This window comes from Bison bison, unplaced genomic scaffold (genome assembly GCF_000754665.1).
Source record: "Bison bison bison isolate TAMUID 2011002044 unplaced genomic scaffold, Bison_UMD1.0 scf7180017864519, whole genome shotgun sequence".
Lineage (NCBI taxonomy): Eukaryota > Metazoa > Chordata > Mammalia > Artiodactyla > Bovidae > Bison > Bison bison.
Window position 1 is genome coordinate 8,831,896 of NW_011495072.1, and position 18,195 is coordinate 8,850,090.

General features: G+C 48.3%; 1 protein-coding gene across 3 annotated transcripts in view; it reads left to right on the plus strand.

Annotated features, from left to right (window-relative positions):
• KCND3 (potassium voltage-gated channel, Shal-related subfamily, member 3) overlaps positions 1 to 14,444 on the plus strand; it is a 220,993-nt gene extending 206,549 nt beyond the window's left edge. The window contains exons 2-7 of one of the 3 annotated variants that reach the window (XM_010830815.1): positions 519 to 681; positions 9,212 to 9,313; positions 9,645 to 9,734; positions 11,241 to 11,297; positions 12,675 to 12,922; positions 13,835 to 14,444. In XM_010830815.1, the coding sequence (XP_010829117.1) occupies positions 519 to 681; positions 9,212 to 9,313; positions 9,645 to 9,734; positions 11,241 to 11,297; positions 12,675 to 12,922; positions 13,835 to 14,036 (862 nt within the window). In that variant the 3' untranslated portion in view covers positions 14,037 to 14,444. Of the gene's footprint in view, positions 1 to 518; positions 682 to 9,211; positions 9,318 to 9,644; positions 9,735 to 11,240; positions 11,298 to 12,674; positions 12,923 to 13,834 lie in introns of all 3 variants that reach the window. The other 2 variants (XM_010830817.1, XM_010830816.1) reach the window with 2 other exon arrangements.
• Positions 14,445 to 18,195: the final 3,751 nt, after the last annotated feature.

Below are 18,195 nucleotides of genomic sequence, written 5' to 3' on the forward strand. Positions count from 1 at the left end.
GTCTCCTTTTGTAGAACTCCCCACCTGCCCTGTGTGCCGATCCTGATGGCCCTTTCACTGTTTCTAGGACAGGGCAAGCCCCTTCCTGCCTCAGGGCCTCCGTCCAGTCTGTTCCCTCTGCCTGGTACGCTCTGCCCCAAGTGTGTGGCACGACTGGATTCTTTACCTTCAGGTCTTAGCTTAAATGTTACCTCCTCAGGGAGGCCTTTCTGACCACTCTCCCTCAACCCTGAACTGCACTATCTCTATTCTCTCCCTGGAAAGAGCCAGAAGTTACAATATTTTTATATATTCACTTAAGTGTTATGGTCTTCCCCTGGAAGGAGGCTGGCTCTGTGAACATAAGGACCTTGTCTGTTTTGTTCACTCGCAGAGGGTATCATAGTACCTGACACATAGCAGGCACCTAAAGAACTGTCCAATGAATGAATGAATAAATGGGTGAATGATTAGCAGGGGAGCCTGATTGTTTCCCAAATGGCCCCTCCTCCTTACACCTGCTTGTCTTCGTCTTGCAGATATGGAGACATGGTGCCCAAGACGATTGCAGGAAAGATCTTCGGTTCCATCTGCTCGCTGAGCGGTGTCCTCGTCATTGCCCTGCCGGTCCCTGTGATCGTTTCCAACTTCAGCCGGATTTACCACCAGAATCAGAGAGCAGATAAACGCAGGGCACAGAAGGTAAGCCTCAGACCTGGCAGGGGGTAGGCCACACCGAGAGGGTGCCCTTGGCCTTGTGTCTCTGTCACACTGAGCTCCTGGGAGAATCCCTGTACAGATGGCCTCTGGCTTTGGAAGGTAAGCAACCCTAGGTGCCTTCCCACCTACCAGTGTCCTGCACGCCAACCACGGTCAGCTGCGCAAGGCCGCAAACTCTCAATTACCCACAAGCCAATGTTCTCCTTGTGAATATTCTGTGCAGTTTCCTTGGGCCCTGTCCACCCCTCCTAGACCACAGCTACTAACACTGGGCAGTGCCTGGGCTCCTCCCTTCCACAGCCAAGAGCTTGCTGGGGAGCATGATCGCTTTTCAGTACCCTGTAATAGCCTATACCAAACAGAGTGACAAAAATAAATTTGCTAAAAAGAAAAATGAATACTCTGAAAGGAGAACATTCTGAGGCCATTGAGTTCAGGGACAAATTGCACAGCGGGCTTTAGTCACCTCAGGGTATTGTAGGATAGGGCATAGAACTGCCCTTGACAGTCGGGAGACTAAGCATGGGTCCTGGAAAGGTTTCCAGAGATGTCCAGTGAGCACGCCTTAGGGAGGCCGGGCAGGGCGAACAGGATGAGGAAAAATGCCTGAAGGTTTTGCTGCCCAGAGAGAAGCTTCCTTTCCTGACGGGCCTCCACGTCACCCTCTGAGCCAGTTCACCTGCGTTTTTGGCTGGTGAAGTTTCTTGGACCCAGGGAGCAGTTTTTCCTTTCTCTTCTGATCTAGGCTGAAATACTCCCCCTTCAGCAGCATCTCAACCTCCAGGAGGGTACTATCAAAGCCTTTCTGGATACAATGGAACAGGGGGACCTGAAAGAGTCGCTTAGGGAGGTCTGAAACATTATGTCCTTATTGTATTCTTTCTTTATTCATCCATTCCACACATGTTTACTGAGCACCTACTATGTTCCAGGCCCCATGCTGTGCAGCTGGGTTACTTCCTCACCATGTGAGCCTCTCTCCTGGCCTTGCTTTTGCAGAGATAACTCCCCAGTGGCAGAGCTTCCTTGACATATCAGAGGGATCCAGAATTTCAGAACACGTCTGTGTATGCTGACTGAAACGAAGTCTCAAAGTTCATGAAAGTTAGCTCTGAAATGTATAATAATTTGCATGCAAAAATACTTAATGGGGGTTTCCCTGGTGTCTCACTGGTCAAGAATCTACATGTAATGCAGGAGACCCACGTTTGACCTCTGGGTTGGGAAGATCCACTGGAGAAGGAGATGACAATCCAGGCAACCCACTCCAGTATTCTTGCCTGGGAAAATCCCATGGACAAAGGGGTCTGGCAGGCTATAGTCTATGAGATAGCAAGAGTTAGACACAACTTAGAGACTAAACCACCACCATACTTGATAATATATATCACATAGTTATGTAATAAATCCAGTTTGTCCCCACTTCCAACATCTCCCCTTTTGTGTGCCCTGGTGGTCATCTCCTTGCCCTACTGTCTCCCTCTGCCTGTGGAGTAACATACTTTGACTTATCCTGACTGGGGTCTGTGATGTTGTCAGCCTGCCTTGGGTTGATCTGCAGTCCTCTCCATCCCTTCCAGCACCAGTTTCTACCTCTTTACTCAAGGTCAGGGCTTCCCCACCCCCATCCCCTGTGAGCCAGCCCCAAAATAGAAGTCTTATCTCTTTCCCCATTCAAGTCAGCTGGCAAGTGTGAAACAATATCTACATTCATTATGCTGTCCTTAAAAAGGGGGCAGGAAGAAACTGGGATCTCCTTTCCAAATCAAAGAGCCTAAAGCCCTGAAGCGGAGAAGGCAATGGCAATCCACTCCTGTACTCTTGCCTGGAAAATCCCACGGACAGAGGAGCCTGGTAGGCTGCAGTCCATAGGATTGCTAAGAGTCAGACATGACTGAGCAACTTCACTTTCACTTTTCACTTCCATGCATTGGAGAAGGAAATGGCAACCCACTCCAGTGTTCTTGCCTGGAGAATCCCAGGGACAGGGGAGCCTTGTGGGTTGCCATCTAAGGGGTCGCACAGAGTCGGACACGACTGAAGCGACTTAGCAGCAGCAGCAGCAAAGCCCTGAAGGGCCAGGGGTCCTATAGCAATGGCAACCCCGTCCCCCACTGCCTACCATACCCTCCAGGGCTGACACAGGGTTTTTGAAGAGCAGTAAAGGTTCCTGGAATCCTCAGCTCTCACATCAGCCCACAGCAGCCCTACTCCAGCAGGGCTTCACCCGCCCCTGCACTCCCTTCCCTTCTGTGCTCATGCCCTTACCTGCTTCTTAGAGCATCACGTCCGCTGTCATTTTGCCCCCTGCAAAGAATGCTGTGGGAGCCATTTCTCCACACAACTTTACAGAGTTCATCCCATGTGATTAAGATACACGAGGAATCAGCTTGGGCGTCTTCTTCCTTCTAGCCCCCCAGGACAAGAGTTCCTCCCTCTGCTTCCCTCCTCCCACTCCCTCTTTGCTCTCCCTCAAAGAGGGAGTAAATCAAAGTAAATATTCATAGTGTTTTCATGTTGCCTGGATACTGTCCCTCCTCATGGTCCACTCAGCTCTGTCTTTTTCACCTTGGGCTTCTTGTGAGAAGGGAAAAAAGACAACACAAGAATACTGCTTGCTTCCAGCCCCAGGTCTACCACAGTAGTGAGGTAAGGCAGGCAGGTCAGAGGACAGTGGGGAGTGGAGAGATGGGCCAGGAAGGAGGTCAGGGGAGCTGATGAGACCACATACTCAGGAGTCATGAGGGTAAGCACTAGCCCATGTGCCTCGGGTGGAAAGGAAAGGACCAAAAACTTGTCATCCTTTCCCATTATGACTGATTTGCTTGGGATTAGGGCCTCCTTTGTAGCTCAGTTGGTAAAGAATCTGCCTGCAGTGCAGGAGACCCGGGTTCAATCCCTGGGTTGGGAAGATCTCCTGGAGAAGGAAATGGCAACCCACTCCAGTATCCTTGGCCTGGAAAATCTCATGGACAGCGGAGCCTGGTGGGCTGCAGTTCATGGGGTCGCAAAGAGTCGGGCATGACTGAGTGACTATCACTTACTTATTTACTTACTTATTGCTGAAATGATTCCATGACTCTTTGCTACAGAGACTGGCTCCTCTAAGCCAGGTGAGCTGGAGATCGAGTAAGGAGGCAGTGGACAGAGAGAGGGGGACATCTGAGTGGGGATTTTCATTGAAATAATTATAGATACACATGTAGCTATAAAATTATCATATCCAATGCAAGGGCATTGACATAGCTACAACCCACCAAGCCTATTCAGACTTGCCCGGTTTTGCTTGTGCCCATGTGTGCCTCTGTGTGATGTTTGATACCGTTTTATCACCTATGCAAGATCACACATCCCCCACCTCAGTCAAGATACAACACAGTTTCAACACCACAAGGATCCCTTCCACTGTATCTCTTACAACCACTCCCCCCAACACCCCTCCACCCTGTCTCTAAACCCTGGAAGCCATTTATCTGTCCTCCCTTTATAAAATGTTTTCATCTTTTAAATGGTATATCAATGGGCTTATATAGTAGGTAACTTTTGGAGACTGGCTTTTCCCATTTTGTTGTAATTTCCTCGAGATTCACCCAAGTCAGGTGAATTAGTAGTCTGTTCCTTTTCCTTCCTGAGTAGTACTCCCTGGTATGGGTGCATCCCAGTTATGATTACCAATTTGCATGTTGAGGGACATTGAGTTATTACAAGTAAAGCTGCTGTTAACAGCCACTTGCAGGTTTGTGTGCGAATAAAACTTTTCTTTTCTCTGAGATGAATGCTTAAGAGTGCAATTGCCCATGGTCTCTTTCGGCTTTTCCAGTTCTCTCCCTTTCTCCTTCCTCTGCCTCTCCCAGGGCAGAGATGTTGATACTCACGCTCCAAGGACACCTGGCAGCCAGCCAGCCAGGAAGTGCTTCATCGTGAAAGGCTCCTAGGGGCCCCCAGAATTCTTGGGCTTATTAGCCTGTACCAGGAACTGTCCCCAGGGTGGCAGAATCCTCCATCCTGACCTCTCCTCCAAACCTGGAATCTCCACAGCTGTTGAAAATGCAAGTTTTGGGCTTTGTTCATCAGGTTAAAACTTGCCCGAATGGAGCTTAAATGTAGGGAAGAAGAGGGATGTTATGGAAGCAGCATTGGCCTGAAGGTTGGAAGATCTGAGCTGAAGTCTTGCCCTGAAAAAGTCCCTTCCCCTCACATCCTCCATTTCTTTGTCTTTATCTTCTTTTTTTTTTTCATTTCTTTGTCTTTAAAACAGCCTAGATGATATCCACATTCCTTTAACTCTTACACTGTACTTCTGGCCATAGAAGAGAGGGAGGCTAACCAGCCCACACAAGGACTGAGTGCATCACAGTGGCTTTTTTAACGTGGATTTCTGGCCAACTGTGTAGGATCATCTTCCTTCCTGGGCCATCACAAGCCTCACTTGAGCAAACATTCAGTGCAAAGCTCTGTGCTAGGTGCTTAAGATGAAAATGTGCATAAACCACAGACTCTGGCCCTCAGGAGCTCAAAGTCAAGCCAAAAGTCCTCACCAAATTACATGTGCTGGGTAGGGTTCTGTGAATACATTGCAGACCTCTTTATCCTGTGTGAGAAATGATTAAACGATATAGTGCATTTGATATGACAATCTGTTGCCTTAATAGAGCCCAGGGTAAGATAAGATTAAAAGAAGTGCCACAGAGGAGAGCAGGAGAATCTTTTATCTCAAGAAAGTAATGAAGACAGAGCCCAGATACAAGAAAGGTCTGGCTCTAAGTGGTGCAATCAAATTATATAAGGCTATAATGAGCTTGACACAATTGGATTTCCATATGCGGCTCTCAACACCCAGCACTCACCCAAAACAATAACAGCACATCCTCAAATGATGGAGGACTTGTGTGAATGCAGACATGGAATGGAGGGGAGAGGTGGAGCTGCATCCCTGGGAGGAGAACTGTCCTGCAACTTGAATGTATGTTCTTTGCTCAGAGAGAAGAGGAATGAGGGGCTTGCTTACCGCCCTTTCTCTCCCAGCTTCCTCTTTTCATTCTCGATCTAGAGGAGAGTTCTTTCTCAGATATACAGGCAGATCTTCCAGGCTCAAGTGCTGACCTCTTCCCCATATTTAGAAACCAGGGAAGGTCGCTGACTTGTCCCTGCAAGGACATCCTGGCCACAGTGGGGTTTCCCAGAACACGATAGGTATCATGTGTTCTTTGCACTTCTGTTGAGAGCCAGAAGCCAAGTCCCTGGCCTCCTTTTAGTGGATGAGTGCTGGGGTCCAGCCCCAGCTGATCCAGGGTATTCGAAGCGGGGACAGCGTCAGCGAGGGTCAGGATACAATGGCTTCAATTAGATATTAATTTAAGATATAAAGAGTAATAGAATAAGGATAGCTCAGTAGGAAAATTCAGTGGAGAAAAGAGGCTGAGTGGCTTGGTTTACGCGGGAGACCAATAAAACTTCAAGACAAGAAGTTTGCACCACTTACGTAGGCCACAGGCGTCCTTCTGTTCTCCCGAAGGAGAGGAGACACTGAGGCCTCCCCAGTCGGATCTTAGAAGCCCAGGCATAATTAGTAAGCATGGCGGGTTCCGCGCTCCAGATGGAGACTCAGCCAGAATGAGAGAGAGAGCGACATGGGGAGACCAGTATTTCGAGAAACTGATCCCAATTCTTTATTTTCCAGAGTCTGTTTTTATACACTGAGATGTTATACAAAAGTCATGTGGGGACAGCAGTCCTGACTTTTATTAAAGTCAGGTGCTTCATACAAATGTATACAGAGGTCTTAGGGGTGTTACATCATCTTCTGGCCAGGGGGGCCTGCTGACAATTTACGACCCTCTCCTTGTGACAACGGTCAGTCAACCAGGACACTTATTTCTCCAGAGGTGATTATTCTTAAAACAGACGCCACCCAAATAAAGTTACATTCCTATGGGGTGAGGGTGTAGTGGGTTTTAGTTAAGGAAAGAATTTACTTAGCCTAAGGTCTAACGTGATTAATATCAAAGGTTAATACTTATGTCTTCTATATACTCATTAACATGTGTAAGGGCAGGGGATGTGGAGACTTAGCAACAAACATTGGCTCAACAAATGAAAAACCCTTCACCAATACAATTTCTAATCAGCCCATTATACTTATACTAATAGTTTTCTAACTTTTCTAAGGAACCTGTTTTTAGAAGGTTTAAAGCATCTCGTGCCTCTCACGGTTGGGAGGCTGTGAGCGATCACATGTGGCCGGACAAGCCTGTCAGGCAGGCCAGAGAACCTTCAGAGGAGTTTGTAGGTTAAAACACTCTTGTCACACCCAGGAGTTTTTGTTAACTGGAGCTCTAAGTCAACTCCTTCTCCGAAAGAGGTGGTGGGGGACAGCCCCCCGTAAAGTCAGAGGTGTAGGTGAGAGCACAAAGTAGCAAAGTAGGCAGGCTCTGGTTATGGGGGTAGATGCTTGAGGATTTCCAGGGGGACTCCTGAGGCTCGATCCCGCCTTTGCGTACGTCGAGCCTCCTTCCTCATGACCTTTGTCATGGGCAGAATACCTCACTCTGGCCCCCAACAGATGAGCCAGACCAGCAGGGCACTTGGGGAGGACACTTGCCCATGCTGGGGAGAAGGCGACAAGAAATGAAAATCACCACAATTTTTCAAGGACGCCTCTGTTCAGAATCTATGCTGAAGTTAAGTGTGGATTTTCCCTGAGGCAGGAGGAAGGACCCCTCTGGCCTAAAAGAGGGCTGTTAGTCCACGTGGGCTCCTCTGCTTCCTGGAGCTGGGTCTAGATCCACAAGAGCCCAAACGTGAAGCTGCATGTTTTTAAACCAGCAGGAAGCCCTCTACCCATCCCTTCTCCCTCCCGAAGCCTCTTTCCTGTTAGGCCTCACTCCGCGATAGTGCTGCTGTCATGGTGACACCGATTATGTTTATTGGGAAGGAGACAAGAAGCCAACCTATGCAGCATGTCCCGCCTCTCCCATGGCTTCTGCAAGCAGGAGAGATGAGCATGCATGGCTGAGGTCCCATGCAGTCTTCCTGTGGGATACTGCTACAGGCCTCCCAGGATGGAGCTGAGGAGATTTCTGGTGCCATAGCTAAGGCCGGGGCTTCCCTGGCAGCTCAGACAGTAAGGAATCTGTCTGTAATGGGGGAGACCCAGGTTTGATCCCTGGGTCAGGAAGATCCTTTGAAGAAGGGAATGGCTACCCACTGCAGTATTCTTGCCTGGAGACTTCCAGGGACAGAAGAGCCCAGCAGGCTACAGTCCATGGGGTTGCAAAGAGTCAAACACGACTGAGCAACTAACATAGCTCAAGCCAGGGTGGTGTATGGAAATATGTTCCATCTTCCCCTCTGTCACCCACATTGGGCCCCTTGTCACACATACACACGTATACATTCATTCCCATAGACATGCAAGACAAAACAGACATATAGAGACATACCCCAAAGACAGACATGAAATTGTAAATTCATCTATTGATTTACAACTTGCTAGGCACTGGAGAGATACCAGTGAACAAAACAAAAACCGCTACCTTCGAGGACTTTGTTTTTTTATTTATTGGGGTATAGTTGCTTTACAACATTGTAACTAGTTTCTGCTGTAGAGTGTAGTGAATCACCCATTTGTATACACATTTCCTCTCCCTTATGAATGCCCCTCCCATCTAGGTCACCACATTGCACTGAGTAGAGTTCCCCACTCTGTACCATAGGCTCTTGTGTGCATGCGTGCTAAGTCGCTTCAGTCATGTCTGACTCTTTGTGACCCTATGGACTGTAGCCCACCAGGCTCCTCTGTCCATGGGATTCTCCAGGCGAGAGTATCAGAATGGGTTGCCGTACCCTCCTCCAGGGGCTCTCCCCGACCCAGGGATAGAACCCTCTATGTTGCCTGTATTGGAGGCGGGTTCTTTCCTACTAGCACCATCTGGGAAGCCCCCACAGGCTCTTACTAGTTATCTATTCCAGGCATAGCAGTGTACACATGTCACTCCTAAATCTCCCAATTCATCCCACCCTCTTGTTTCCCTGCTTGAGGTCCATACATTTGTTCTCTATGTCTGTGTCTTTATTTCTGCTTTGCAAATAGGTTTATCTGTACCATTTTTCTAGATTCCACATGTATAACCAGACCTTGAGGAGCTTTACATTCTGGTGGGGGAGAGAGACAGTAACAAGATAACTATATAAAACATATACTACCTTAGTAATGAATGCTAAGGAAAAAATAGAAAGACGGGGAGGAATTGAAGGCCACATGTACACATTCCCTGATTTTCTCCTAATTAACTGGTATTTGGGAACCTGCTGAATGTAGGGAGAAGCACTGGACCCTAGGGGAGAATCAGGGAGCTCTAACATGTGCTCCTTGCAAGGGCCTGCAGTCTGGCAATGAGAAATACCCTGATGCAATACTGAGTGGATAGAGGTCATAAAATTTGGGGGAAGGAGGGAGGACTTTGATGAGTAATAGTCCCCCTCACTCTTTTATCATCTCTGTCAATCACAGAAGGCCCGCCTGGCCAGGATCCGTGTGGCCAAAACTGGCAGCTCCAACGCCTACCTGCACAGCAAGCGCAACGGACTCCTCAACGAAGCGCTGGAGCTTCTGGTAGGTGCCCAGAGGACCTGGGGCCGGGAGGTGGAAGGGAGGATGAACTTGGTTTCTCCTCCCAGGGGCACCAGCACTTCTGCCCCAAAGCCCCAGACTTTCCCCCAGTAGCAGCCCTCTCCACATACCTCTTCCTTAGGGTTATCATTGTATCCCTAAGCCAGCTTTAGCTTAGGTGCCCCTAGCCAAACACTAACATGTTCTAGGGTGACCCTAAAATTTGGTTCATCCAGATTTTTCTGGTCCCTCCTCCCTTCTGTGGAGAAATGAAGGAGATGGAGAGAAGGAGAGCCACCAGCTTTACGCTCAGTCTCTCATCTTTTCTTCCTAGGGCACCCCAGAAGAGGAGAACATGGGCAAGACAACCTCACTCATTGAGAGCCAGCACCATCACCTGCTGCACTGCCTGGAAAAAACCACTGTGAGTCCCAGCCCAGTGCCACCTCCTTTCTCATCCCCGACCCCTGACCCTTTTCTAAGGTCAGAACTTACCGAGTGTGAACTCTGTGCCCACATCCTCACCTTGGGCCAAGCTTCAGAAGTCAAAGTCTGTCCCCTTAGATCAAAAGAGTAGTAATGAGGTCTCTACCAACCCTCAGAAGGAAGACCCCAAGGGTCGGAGGCCAGCTCTGTCCTGCAGTGGCACAGAGGAGGCCATTCCCCTGGACTTTTCACACAACCCCTCTATCCCCATCCCCATGGCCCATTTCTTAGTTACTGAGGCCTAAGGGCTATGTCTATAATTTCTCAGTTCTGATGGGCATCACTCTTCAAAAGTAGGGCTGAATTTATAATAGATTGCTACAAGACAGCAGAGAAGAATGTCAACTTCTGTCCCAACCCTGGGGCTAGACGGATGGAACTTGTGGGTCCCTCTGCTCCCTCCACTCCACTTGAAACAGGAGACAGTGAATGAAAGAGGCAGTGCATATGTTGCTCTAGCCAGGGATTTTACCAGTGCCACCCCGTCTTAGCCACCCTGCAATTCTCAGGGAATTCAGATTCTGAAAGGCTTATTGTTAAAATAGAGTCATGGCTTAGGGTACCCCAGCTGGAATGTGGAATGATGCTTGTGCCTCACCAACAGGCTGAAAGGAAGGGCAGTGGGGCCAACCCTGGACCCTTGGCAAAAAGTGTTAGAAATAGTGGGGAGGGAGGAGAAGTCAGACTGGACAACCAAAGAGGGACAAAGGGAAACTTTGCTGTTTCTTTCTAGGATCTCCCTCCCCAAAAAGCCCAAAGTCAGGGCTCAGCACACTAAAGAGGGAACTTTCTAATTCTCTATATTCCATATCTTGGCCTCCCAGATGTGGGGGGAACAGATATTAGATGACTCTTAGATGAGACAAAGGGAGACACTGGATGGCAGTTGAACCCAATGAGGACTTCCAAGGTGGGAAGGTACTCTGAAAACCCTAGTTTCCAGGATTTATCCAATATTTCATAGAGTCAAGAACTGTATATGCATATCTAGAATTTTTCTCAAAGATTCAGAGCTTGCCAAAGAAATAGGCCTGGACCCAACTGCCCTTTCCAAGTTGCATGTGCTGGGTGGAATGTGTAAGTTGAAAGGATATGGGTGAAATTTAATACTGGGTTTGAAGGGATGGAATGTTGGCATTGAAGAAATGAGATCTTGGAATTGAGGGATGGAATGCTGGCATTGAAGGGGTGGAATGCCGAATTTGGGGGAAAGAATGTCGGATTGGGGGTGGGGGGATATTGGGATTAAAAGATGGAATGCTGGGTTTTAGGGGAGGAATGTTGGACTCCAGGGGTGGAATGCTGGGACAAAGGAGGAAGAATGCGGGGAGCGAGCGAGGGTGAAATGCTGGGATTGAGAGACTGAATGTCAGAACTGAGCTTGGGAATGCTGGAATGTACAATCAATGGTGTTTTTATCTTCTGTTGGCATGTTGTCCTGTAGGGGTTGTCCTATCTTGTGGATGATCCCCTGTTATCTGTACGAACCTCCACCATCAAGGTATAACTTTTTAAAACTTTGATTGATGTTTCTCTCTCTGATTCCTCTGAGTCTGTGGAGTCTCCTCTTTTTACCCCCTGGTCTGGTTCTCTGCATGCGCTGTTGATTCTTCTGGGGCTTACTCCACCTCTGCTGTCACACCCAGGACCAGCTCAGGCTTCCAGTTTTCTTGTGCCTTTCTGATTCCCTTTTTTGACCTCCCCAGGGGCTTGGACGGGTGGTGGGACATGGAACTAGTGTTGGTATCCTGTGAGTGTCCATGTGCCACGTCTGTCTATGCCCCCACCCCCCAACCCCATGGGAACTGCTGGTATCGAATGTCGGGGCTGGTCTCTCTCTCTCTGAACTCTGTTCTCATGCTACTTCTCCTCACTCTGGCAGCCTTGGCCAGGCTGTTCATGCCATAGATGTTTAGTCACCTTGGCCAAACAACCACATTATAGTCATCCTGTGTTGCACTCCACCCTATCCTGATGGCCTCCACTGACAGTCTGTTAGCATCCCCTCCCCGTGCTGACACTTGACCTAGGGAATCCTGTGCCTTTAGGTGTATTAAGGAGCCATACTCCATAACCAGCTTCCCTGGCAGCTCAGTCGGTACAGAGTCTGCCTGCAACGTAGGAGATCCAGGTTCAAACCCTGGGTTGGAAAGATCCTCTGGAGAAGAGAATGGCAACCCACTCCAGTATTCTTGCCTGGAGAATCCCATGGACGTAGCAGGCTACAGTCCATGGGGTCACAAAGAGTTGGACACGACTAACTGACTTTCACTTCAACCCATAACCAGGTGGGAAAAAATCAATCATCAAAAGAAACAATAACTCTGACATTGTGACCCCATTGGCCTTCAAGAGCAAAGCTCTCCAAATTCTGTGAATAATTCAATGCCTTTAAAATCTTGTGTCTCATGCTTACCCAGGATTCATAAGGACCTCACCCAGTAAAGCCAGAAAAAGACAACCTAGCACACCCACTACTCACAGTCAGGGACTCCCTGCCTGCTGCCCCTGCGGGGGCAATCCTGTCAAAGCCTACAAAGTCCGGCAAGTCTTTGCTTCAGCTCTGAGGATGCCACAAAATCCCTCCACATCCCTCTATATCCCTTCAGCCAAAGCCGTAGATGAAGTACAGGAAACATTGTGATTTCATGACTGCAGTGTCCGCCCTTCAGTCTGCTGACCAGGGCCGCCCATGGGAATCTCTTCCTTCCTTCCTTCGATGCCTGTGGGACACCCCCGGGTCCGGAATGCTTCTTGGTGCTCCAGGCAGCTAGGCACCCTCCTCTCAAGGCCCAGAACAGAGGCAGAGTGCTGGAGCTCATCCCCCTCCCGCCCCCACTTCCTATCTCTCTTACCTGTTCTCCTCTGCTTCCCACAGAACCACGAGTTCATAGATGAGCAGATGTTTGAGCAGAACTGCATGGAGAGTTCAATGCAGAACTACCCGTCCACACGGAGTCCTTCATTGTCCAGCCACCCGGGCCTCACGACCACCTGCTGCTCCCGTCGTAGTAAGAAAACCACACACCTGCCCAATTCCAACTTGCCGGCCACCCGCCTGCGCAGCATGCAAGAGCTCAGCACGATCCACATCCAGGGCAGTGAGCAGCCCTCCCTCACTACCAGGTGGGTGGCTCCCGTCCATCGCTCCCTGAGGCTTTTAGGCACTCCCTGGGCTTCCCTGTGGCTCAGCTGATAAAGAATCTGCCTGCAATGTGGGAGACCTGGGTTTGATCCCTGGGTTGGGAAGATCCCCTGGAGAAGGAAAAGGCTACCCACTCCAGTATTCTGGCCTGGAGAAATCCATGGACTGTATAGTCTGTGGAGTCGCAAGGAGTCGGACACGACTGAGAGACTTTCACTTTCACTTTCATAGAGTGATGCCATCTCCACGTTAGGAGAACCCTGGGGTCTTTGGCCCTCCCTCCCCCATATCTAATACAAGGGCCTCCCCCACCTTCCTTCTCATACTTGCAAGTTAGCCCAGAAGTCCCTCCTATGCTTAGGACACTATAGCATGTTTAGGCCCAGTGGTGGTTCGGGCGGGGGGAGGGGGGGGTGGTGGTTAGATATGAGAAACAAGTCACAACAAAAATCCAAAATTGACCTCCCTGGTGGAGAGAATGACTGTTTTCTCAAGAAAGTAATTTTCACAATTGTATTAGACATGGCTTATCCCAGGCTGTTTGTGCATCAAAGTGATTCTGCTTATATTTAAGCCACTTCCCACTACCTCCAATGAATTGCAAGGAATTCAGGGGAAGTAAAATCAAGTTAAACAAATGACAGGAAATAGTACAATGGAGGGGAAAATGTATACTCTGAATTCCAAAACCCAATATGCATGACTTTTGCAATTTGGGGTAGTTGAGGAATAATCATCAGAATGGATAATTACAGGCCAAATACCAAAAGCAGAGATAGAGGGACACCCAAACCACCTCCTAGTTACTATAAGCTAGACGTGTAGAGAGTCACAGAAGCTTTGGGACACTAGCAAGATGAACCATCATCAACTCACTCTTTTTTTTATCCCAGTCGTTCCAGCCTTAATTTGAAAGCAGATGACGGACTGAGACCAAACTGCAAAACATCCCAGATCACCACAGCCATCATCAGCATCCCCACTCCCCCAGCACTAACCCCAGAAGGTGAAAGTCGGCCACCCCCTGCCAGCCCGGGCCCCAACACGAACATTCCTTCCATAGCCAGCAATGTTGTCAAGGTCTCTGCCTTGTAAAACCACTGGACGGAGGGCCAGTGCAGGTAGTGGGAGTGAAGGGGGCTGGCATGTTGGTGGGTGGCCACTGGGACCACTCCCTCCCCCTTCCCCACTATTCCTGCCTGCCCTGTTGCACCCCTAGCACTGAAACTTGTGCCTGGAAGAGAAGGAGGCAGCGAAGGGGCACGTGAGGTTCACTGCTGCTGGCGTGGACACAGCCCTGAGCTACCGCATCTTGCTGGGGCCAGAGGAAGGGAGGATGGGTGGGGGTAGGGATGGGATGTGGGGGTACAGGCTGTGAGCCAGGCCAGGGCCCGGAGCGGGGGGAGCCTCAGACCAAATAACAGATGTTTCTGGAGACCCCAGTGAAGAAAATACAAGACCAAGAGCAGCACAGAGGCCGAGTTGTCACATGCAAAACAGGAAGAAAATATAACACTGTGTATTTAAGCACCTTTTTCAAGGCTCTTAATGGATAATATTTATTCATGGGAAAAGGTGGAAAACAAAAACACCAACGGAGTTTTGTGAAATGTTTTTCTCCATGGACCCAATACCTTTGAACCAAAACTGCATTTTGTGAGGGTTTTTGTTTTTGTTTTTTTCTCTCTCTCCTTTTATAGCAAAAGCTTTTAGGCTAAGAAGTCAGTTACTGCTGAGTTCTCTCTTCGTTCCCCCAGGTAGATGAGGTCAAATGAGTCTGGGCCCCACTGCCCAGCTGACCTGCACAGAGCTGCCAAGTGACCACACAGCAACACTCACCCTCTGTCTGTCCCTGTCTGCTTTGTCTCTGTACCTCTCTGCTTCACCCCCTGGGTGTTTTTCTCTGTGTCTAGTCATCTGTCTCGACACGGACCCCGGTGATCCTGAGACATGTTAAAGAAGGCCTTCTCCACTGCCAAGCAACCACAGACTCATGCCCGGGAGTTCTATTTATGTGAATGCAGTGGTGGAAGAGAACAGAACAGAGCAAAAATGGGCATTTAGGGATGAGGGACATCTACCTTAAAGAGCAGAGTGCTTCCCTTGTGATTGGAACCACTGGTGTTTGAAGTTTGCATTTCTGGAGAAGAAAGGGAATGACCAGATTTATCACATTGGGATCTTGAAAAAGGAAACAGCCAACACTGGAGAGGCACAGGAAATTTCGGCCTGTGCCAGTGGAGAGAGAACAGAACAACCCAGGGCTCCCAGCAGCAGCCGGCCCCTGTGGCACCTTGCTCTGCCCCCTTCTTTCAGGACCCACCATAAAGCCCATCCAGAGCTCTGCCAAAAGGCTCCATGAGCAGTTAACTGCCGAGAAGGCAGTGGTATGGGGACCAAGCTCTGACTTATCTCATACCTGAGGCAACTCCCACAGAGGCTGCAGAAGGTTAAGCCTGGGTGCCTCATGAAGGATTCTCCAGACTGAAAGCAAGTGAGAGATCACAGATGATATACTTACCTGGTCTGAATGATGCCTTGGGGTCCGAAGTCTTTAGGCCAGCTGTCCCTGAAGATAACTGAAATGGGGTAGAAGCCTGATCACCCCCCTGAAAGTGAGGAAGTAATTATTTCTGGAAAACCCAGACACATTTCTGTGCAAGTGGTTTGTAGCCACGTGGGGCTGGGAACACTATTTCTGGAATCCAATCAATTTTCACTGCTTTTAGCAGAGCAGGTGGGCCTTGGGGTGAGTGACAAAGCCCTTACCACCCTTCCCAAACCCTAGCTAGCCTATTGCAGTCTCTCTAGCCTGGATTCTGAGATATAGGAGTTCCTCAAGAACTCTTTATCCATTCAGCAACTTAGTGATTAGCTGTTTAATCATGGGCCGAGAATTTTTCTGCCCACCAGAGGCATCCAGAGGAGTTTCACTAGCCTGGAACCTAAAAATTACCTTCATTGGCTTCCCTATGACCCCAGCTCTATTGACCCTGCAGAAGGAGAAAGTCAAAGGGTTGTGAGGTGACACCTAGCCAGAAGGTGAGCAGAAGGGCAGAGGAGAGGGAGCCTTCTACTTCACGCTGTCGTCATTGGTCACTGACTGGGTCCTTTCTCTGATTTCCCCCTAACCCGAGAATGGGGTGGTTCTGGCCCTCTGAGCTCATGGTAGAAGTAGGCAGAAAGGCTTTACAACTACAGAGGAATTCGTGTGTATACACAAACACACAACAACCTAAACACACTCGGGAATAAGTTCTTTAACCCATTCGTGTCATACCTATGTCTCATTAGGGAAGGCAGAGGACTGGGCTGGACTCCATTTAAATGGCAGGCCAAGGACTAGAAAAGAAACTTTTCTCTTGAAAGAATGGATAATGGAACAAAGTTAGGAAGGTCTAAAGTTTCTAAGTATGTATCATGAGAACTGAATGGGGTAAAGGATAAAGAGGTAAATAGGAGCATGGTTACATATACATGTGAATGAACTGTGTTTAAGAACAGATCATCACAGGGTTAGAATAATGACTGCTCCAACCTGGGACCTGTTTGGTAGTGTACTGGGGGAGCATATTAGTGGTTCCCATAAAAATTAATGAAGAAATTTTAAAAATCATGTCCCAAATAATTTCCTGTTGTTTTTTGACCCTAATGAACTGAATGTTTTGTATTCCTTAAACTTCATTTCCAAATCTCACATTATACCAGGTCCTAAATGACCACTGGGGCTTCCCTGGTGGCTCAGATGGTAAAGCCTCTGCCTGCAGTGCAGGAGACCCGGGTTCAATCCCTGGGTTGGGAAGATCCCCTGGAGAAGGAAATGGCAACCCACTCCAGTACTCTTGTCTGGAAAATTCCATGGATGGAGGAGCCTGGTAGGCTATAGTCCACGCGGTCACAAGGAGTCGGACACGACTGAGCGACTTCACTTCACAGCTGATAAAAAGCTTGGGTTGTCTCAGTGGGGTGGATTTGCTCCTGGAAGGATTTCACCTGGATTTCAAAGGACCATTAGACTAACCCCTTCAGCTCCATCCCTCAGTGTAGTCTTAGCCAAAGATGAGAAATCCACTTCACTCAAGAAAATGGCTTGTCTACACAACGGAATACAGCCAGAAGGGCCAATACTGCTAAAGGGTATTTGTAAGTAAACAAAAAGGCCAAATGTGCCACGTCAGTTTAATGTCTAACTTAATGGCCAGTGACTGAAGAAATGGGATATTATCAGGGTTTCCAGGGGACAATGGCTTTCTGGGGAAAAGGCTTGAGCTTTCATAGTTCTTTCATGAATCACTTCAGCATAATAGAAGATTCACAAAACTACCCATTCGATCCTACTTAACATTAGGGAGGGTTAAAAACAAACCAATACACTACATTCAAATGAATGGAAACTTAGAAAACACGGAATTAAGAGTATATCAAACTAGAAGAGATTAGAGACTATCTAAGTCATTTTACAGTATAGGCTGATGCCCAGAGAAATTAAGTGACCTGCTCAAGGTCATGAGGTCATTTAATGACAGGGCTGGGGTCAGAACCCAAGTCCCTTGAATATTCGTCCAATGCTTTTTCCATTACACACATTGCCTCTCAGCAACAATGCTCAGAGAAGACCCATCAGAGATTACTTGCTATAACTGCAGACATAGTCATGTGTGAATGCCAATTATTACTTGGACACAAGCCCTTTGAAACCACCTGACTGTACCAGTATAACCCATACCTTGGAAACCACCATCCACTAGATAGAATCAGCTAAGGACTATCAATTCTGTCAAAAGCAGGTGAGTAAGTGTACAGTCAGGTTTTTTCAGTCCAATGCTGTCTTTCCAATGCCCTTAATGAAGAGAGGGCTAGGACATTTTAAAGCATACTTTATGTAGTCTTTAATCCTTTCTACAACCTCTGGTGGTAGTACGTCAAGAACTAAATCTTTAATTCACAGAGGGGAAAACAGGCAGAAAGAAGCTGAGTGACATTCAAATTCACATGGCAAGCTAGTGGCAGAACTAAGATCGCAATCCAGAGCTTAGACATCTTGCCCTGGGACTTTTCCCTTGACATTATGCTGTATTACTCTGAGGCTTGCTTATATGTTTAATACTTGGACTTTCAGAACCATCCTGAGCCAGGACCTCCAGAAGCACACACTGTACTATTCCTCCTTCATCCCCTCCTTTTATTACCAGTGTCAAGCTCAAGACCAGTTGCATAGAATCCTGTTCAAAAGACTAGGTATTCTCAATGATAG